Below are 6,000 nucleotides of genomic sequence, written 5' to 3' on the forward strand. Positions count from 1 at the left end.
TACATTCCCACAGCTTTTCCTGTCAAGTGAGCATAAGTAGCCAAGGCAGAATAACGGATAAAGGTAAACTTGGAGAATATGTTATTCCAGTTATACGTTTATAGTTTGTTCCTTTTTAACAGTTTACATTATAAGAGGTCTTATTTGTTATAACCAGGTATCACCCATGACTCATAAATGATTAACTATTTTAGGACTTCACACAATACTTAATAGCAGAGGCGTGTTTCTGGGCCATTCCATTTATCTATATGCTGATTGGCGTGTTTCAAATGCTTTGTAGTCATTATATGTTAATGATCCTAGCTGATTAAAAGACGTTTTCTGTTAGGTTTCTTCGGTCTGCCATATTGCAGTTAACAAGAGCACATGGGACTCCACCTGTAGATGTACAGTTGGTATAGAAAAGAATCCCCCCCCCACTTAGAATTTTTTTTTGCTTTACAGCCTTAAATGAAAAAACACAGGCCAGTTATTTTTTCCAGCTTTACTCACTCAATGCAATCTATAACATCCAAATAAAAGATATCACAGCTACAGTTCAGAAGAATTTTAAAAAATCAAAAACAAGAAATCCTGAGATGAATAAAGGATCACCCCCCTCCTAAACTCAATCAGGTGTCAGTGCCCACCATTTTCATTGCAGTTACTGGCTTCCTTCCGTGATCAATTGTAATCCGTGTGATTAGTGAAGCATAAAAACAGCTGTTTCTGCAGCATTCATTCCCTTGCTTGGTAGTGCAACTGACAGCAAACAACTGACTATGGGTGGCAAGCCACTTTCAAAAGATCTCAGGGACAGAGTTATGGAAAGACATAAGGCAGGAGATGGATACAAAAAAATCTTAAAGGCTTTATCAATCCCAAAGAGCACAGTAAAATCCCTAATAAAGAAGCGGTGAGTGTTTGGTACTACTAGGACCCTCCCTGGATTCTGCCATCCCTCCAAACTGAATGAAAGAGCAAGAAGGAAACTGGTAAGAGAGGCTACCAAGAAGCCACTTTGAAGGAGTTACAGGATTTTATAGCAAAGAGTGGTCATTGTGTGCATGTGACAACAATTTCACAAGCGCTCCACAATTGTGGCCTGTTCAGGAGGGTCGCAAGGAAAAAGCCACTTCTCAAGAAAGACCACATTAAGGGTCGTTTGAGTTTTGCCAGAATGCACCTTGAAGATTCTGATGCCAAGTGGAAAAAGGTCTTATGGTCAGATGAGATCAAAATCAAACTATTTGGCCTCAATACCAAACTGTACACCAATGCAGCTCACTATCCACAACACACCATACTTATAGTAAAGCATGGAGGTGGCAGCATCCTGTTGTGGGGGGCCTGGGGCTCTCGTTAGGTTAGAAGGGAAAATGGATGGGGCAAAATACCATCAAATTCTTGAGGAAAACCTGCTACCCCTCTACCAGAAAGTTGAAGATGTGCAGAATGTTTACCTTTCAACGTGACAACGACCCAAAGCACACAGCAAAATTGACCACACAGTGGCTGAAGGAGAAGAAAGTGAATGTCCTCGTGTGGCCCAGTCAGAGCCCAGACCTAAATCCCACTGAAAATCTGTGGAAAGATTTGAAGATAGCAGACCACCAATGCTTACCAACCAATTTGACCGAACTTGAAGAGTTCTGTAAAGAACAGTAGGCAAATATTACTCAATCTAGATGTGCAAAGCTGATGAAGTATCCCAACAGATCAAGGCTGTCATTAAAGCAAAAGGGGGTTCAACAAAATGACATTGACATTGGGGGGGTGATCCTTTATTAATCTCAGTAGGTCTTGTTTTTGATTTGTTTATAATTTTTCTGAACTGTAGCTGTGATATCTTTCACTTGGATGTTTTAGATTGCATTGAGTAAGTAAAGCTAGGAAGAAATATTTTTTGTGTGTGTTTTCATTTAAGGCTGTAAAGCAAAAAAATGGGAATATTTTGAAGGGGGTAATTCTTTTCTATATCCACTGTATTTTCACATTTGGATTTCTTATGTAATGATGACTCACGACTCTTGTTTTATTTGCTTAGCGTTTTACCCAACAGGGAGTTTTACAACAAAGTTTCAAAATGAGTTCTCGTACTCCGTTGGTTGTAGTCCAGTTAAGTCCCAGCGTTTATTAAAATGCCTTTTTGTTCTTCTCTTTTACAGGTATGCCTGGCTGACAAAAGGCCACGTCTCTCTCTTTGTCCTGCTGTGATGCGAGGGCTCAGCTGCAGAATGAACGTGGCAGCGGTGCTGAATGGATTGCTAGTTTCGATTCTGGCCGCAGTCTTGTGGAAATATGTCAAGCTGCGGGAGCATGCGTTTTCAGTGGAAGAGGAGCTGCTCCTTTCGCAACAGTCCCAGGAGCTGTCTCAGGTCCGCATCGACTATCATGGTGCTTTGCAGTCCTTGCAAGAGGAAGGTACCCGTATGGTGTGCACTGGCAAGATGCACACGGACCGCATTTGCCGGTTTGATTATCTCTGCTACTCTACCGAGGCAGAAGAGTTCGTCTTTTTCCACAGTAACGATTCCGTAATGGTACCCAACCTGGGCTCAAGAAGGTTCCAGCCTGCTCTGCTCGACCTTTCCTCTGTGGAGGACCACAACACCCAGTATTTCAACTTCCAAGAGTTACCGGCCCCTGCCCTCAAGTTTATGCCCAAACCTGTGTTTGTGCCAGACGTCACCCTTATCCTGAATCGCTTCAATCCGGATAACTTGATGCATGTTTTCCATGACGATCTTCTTCCAATCTTTTACACCATGAAGCAGTACCCTGACCTTGACCAGGAAGCGCGTTTGGTCTTCATGGAAGGCTGGAATGAAGGTTTGCATTTTGATCTCTACCGCTTGCTCAGTAACAAGCAGCCTTTGTTGAAAGATCAACTGAAGAATTTTGGGAAGCTGTTATGCTTCACTAGATCATATGTTGGACTTTCTAAGATTACTACATGGTACCAATATGGCTTTGTGCAACCACAAGGCCCCAAAGCTAACATTTTGGTGTCAGGAATGGAAATTAGGAAATTTACTCAGTTTCTGATGGATAAGCTAAATGTAAGCTTGGAGGAGAATTCGATTGGGGAAGAGTACATTGTGGTTTTCAGCCGCACCATCAACAGACTCATTCTCAACGAGGCCGAGCTCATTTTGGCACTTGCTCAAGAGTTTCAGATGAAAACAGTCACCGTGTCATTGGACGACCACTCTTTTGCTGACGTAGTGCAGATCATTAGCAAGGCTTCCATGCTGATTAGCATGCACGGTGCCCAACTCATTTCGTCTATCTTCCTCCCCAGAGGAGCTGTCGTCGTGGAGCTTTTCCCCTATGCAGTGAATCCAGATCATTACACACCTTATAAAACTTTGGCCTCTCTGCCTGGAATGGATCTCCAGTACGTTGCATGGCAAAACACTATAGAAGAAAATTCTGTGGCTTTCCCGGACAGGCCCTGGGATCAAGGGGGCATAGGTCATTTGGAAAAAGAAGAGCAGATACGCATTATGAAAAGTGAAGAAGTCCCTCGGCACCTCTGTTGCCGTAACCCCGAATGGCTCTATCGCATTTATCAGGATACAAAAGTGGACATACCCTCTCTGATCGAAACCATCCGTCAGAGCATTAAAACAAAGCCTAGTGTGAAAAAGGTAAAGATGGCCAGTGTTGTTCACCCCGGGAAAGTTAGGGAGGCCAAATGCCAAGCTTCCGTCCATGGTACCAATGAAGCCAAGCTGACTGTTTCCTGGCAGATTCCTTGGAATCTGAAGTACTTGAAAGTGAGGGAAGTCAAATACGAGGTATGGATTCAAGAGCAGGGAGAGAACACTTACATGCCTTATATATTGCCCCACCAGAATTACACTTTTTCAGAGAACATCAAACCTTTTGCAACCTATCTGGTATGGATACGCTGCATATTCAACAAGCACCTTTTGGGTCCATTTGCAGACGTGCTGGTTTGTAGAACATAACAATGGACGACAGAGAAGGGACATCCTGTACTGGAGGCAGTCCTGACAAGCTGCATTCTCCTGGGTATTCGGTCATTGCTAGAGGATATTTGGTTGAACGCAGGTTTTATAACCTGTTTGAGTAGGAAGTGGACCTCATTTTGTTAGGTCGAGTTCAGAATGGCGTAAGATGAGACCAGAAATGAAGAGTGCATCTTAGAGTAGGCCATGTGGGACAGTTTGTAGTCTACCTTAAATTTGGTCTTGGTTGGTGATACAAGTGACTGCTGACTGAAATGTGTGGAGGCCAAAAAATTTAAAGGACATGAAAAAAGCATTCATCCAACAAAGACCCATGATTGGTGCACTTTTCCGCATAAAACAATTGTTTTCCATTTGTCTTAATATGTAAATACAGTATGATTGGGTGTATGTGGACTCATTTATTATTTTTGTAGATTCAAACTGGTGTTTCTAGGTGATCCAGTTCAAGTTTACTGCATATTTTCTTTCTAATTAATAAGAGCTAGCGCAAAATTTAAAGTACATCACTTCAGAACTTACACGTGGGTCTCCGGTTACATTCCTATGGATGTTCAAAACCCGATTTCATATTTTAAGTCGGAACTCGCACTGAAAAATGTAATTTGCAAAAATGCGCAATGCTTTATTATTGGGCTGTCCAGTCGAACACTGCAAATCGATGAGATCATTTGAATTTATTTTAAAAAAAACCGACTTATTCAAATTCAAAATCTGACATTCAATTGTCAGAGAACGGTTGTTTGTTTACCAGCACTAATTTTGGCATCATGTTTCTCCAAATGGGCTATGCAAAGCGGCAGTGTTGTACCGATCTGTTTTAGCGCTTCACTTTCACCATCAGCCTTTACGTAATTTTGAATGGTTATTGTTGAAACTCGTTTTAAAGTCACCCTCTCGATCTACTCTAGTAGTTCCCGTCATAATGTTAAAAATTTCTGTCATGTCTCCTCTTCATCTACTTTTGCTTAAACTAAAAAGGCTCAACTCTTTAAATCTTTTGCCATGACTCATCCTCTGCAGTTTTGGAATCAAAGTATTTAAAAAAAATTAAAAAAAGCACAAATAAATGTGTAGAAATAAATGTGAGTGCAACGTCCAGAATCATTAACCTAAGTTGGAATAATATTCAAATATTTACTTATTTTTAATTGGAATATTCAAACCTTATTTTTTGGCTAATTTAACATCCCTGCTTCATTAATTTTTTTTACCTTCTTGTATATGAAGTATAGGGAAAGTATTGTAATCGTCCAAAAATTCAATTTTGAGATTTTGATAAATCTTGATGTTGTAGACTTCCCTGACTTTCTCGTATACGAAGTATAGGGAAAGTATTGGAATCGTCCAAAAATTCAATTTTAGACCTCCCCGAGTCCAAAAATACCATTGTTAGAATTACTGTATGTCTGTGTATCTGTCTGTCTGTGTGTGTGTATGTAAACACAATAACTTGAGTTCGCTTTCTCTAAGGTCAAACAAATTTTGCATACAAGTATTAGGTACAAAATGTAGATTTCTATCAACTTTTGGGCTATCTTCGCTAACCAGAAGTGGTACTTTACCTTTTATTCATACAGCTGCAGATCTGTTCAACTTTACTTTTAGAATAATTGTTCAATATATTATTGATTTGATTTGTTGTTGATGGTTCTTTAATGTACATAATATAAAAATATAATCCTTGTCTTGCAGTTTACTCCTCAAATATCCATCCCCATATCTGAGTATACGAGAAAGCCTAGGGGACACCACTCCCGATTTTTAAACACAGTTAATGCTTCTTAAAGGACATAAAACACCATCACTGGATTGTCCGATAGATGGTGAGTAGAACTCGATATTTTTTATTTTATTTATTTATTTATTTTTATTATTTTAAGCCCTACTCACAAACTAAACAACTTCTCCCATCAGTTTCAGTCGGGGCCTTAATTTACATAATTTACATAATCATCAACTTGGTGGAGATCGTGTAGTTTCACAACCCGGAGTGACTCATCCAGCAAAATCCAGTTTG

The 6,000-nt window shown here is 40.2% G+C and overlaps 1 protein-coding gene across 2 annotated transcripts in view; it reads left to right on the forward strand.

Annotated features, from left to right (window-relative positions):
- pomgnt2 (protein O-linked mannose N-acetylglucosaminyltransferase 2 (beta 1,4-)) overlaps positions 1-4,489 on the forward strand; it is a 71,525-nt gene extending 67,036 nt beyond the window's left edge. For both annotated transcript variants that reach the window (XM_028791574.2, XM_051935649.1), the window contains one exon: positions 2,151-4,489. In XM_028791574.2, coding sequence (XP_028647407.2) covers positions 2,199-3,959 — 1,761 coding nt within the window. In that variant the 5' untranslated portion in view covers positions 2,151-2,198 and the 3' untranslated portion in view covers positions 3,960-4,489. The remainder of the gene's footprint in view (positions 1-2,150) is intronic.
- Positions 4,490-6,000: the final 1,511 nt, after the last annotated feature.

The sequence above is a fragment of the Erpetoichthys calabaricus genome, chromosome 13 (genome assembly GCF_900747795.2).
Source record: "Erpetoichthys calabaricus chromosome 13, fErpCal1.3, whole genome shotgun sequence".
Classification (NCBI taxonomy): Eukaryota; Metazoa; Chordata; class Cladistia; order Polypteriformes; family Polypteridae; genus Erpetoichthys; species Erpetoichthys calabaricus.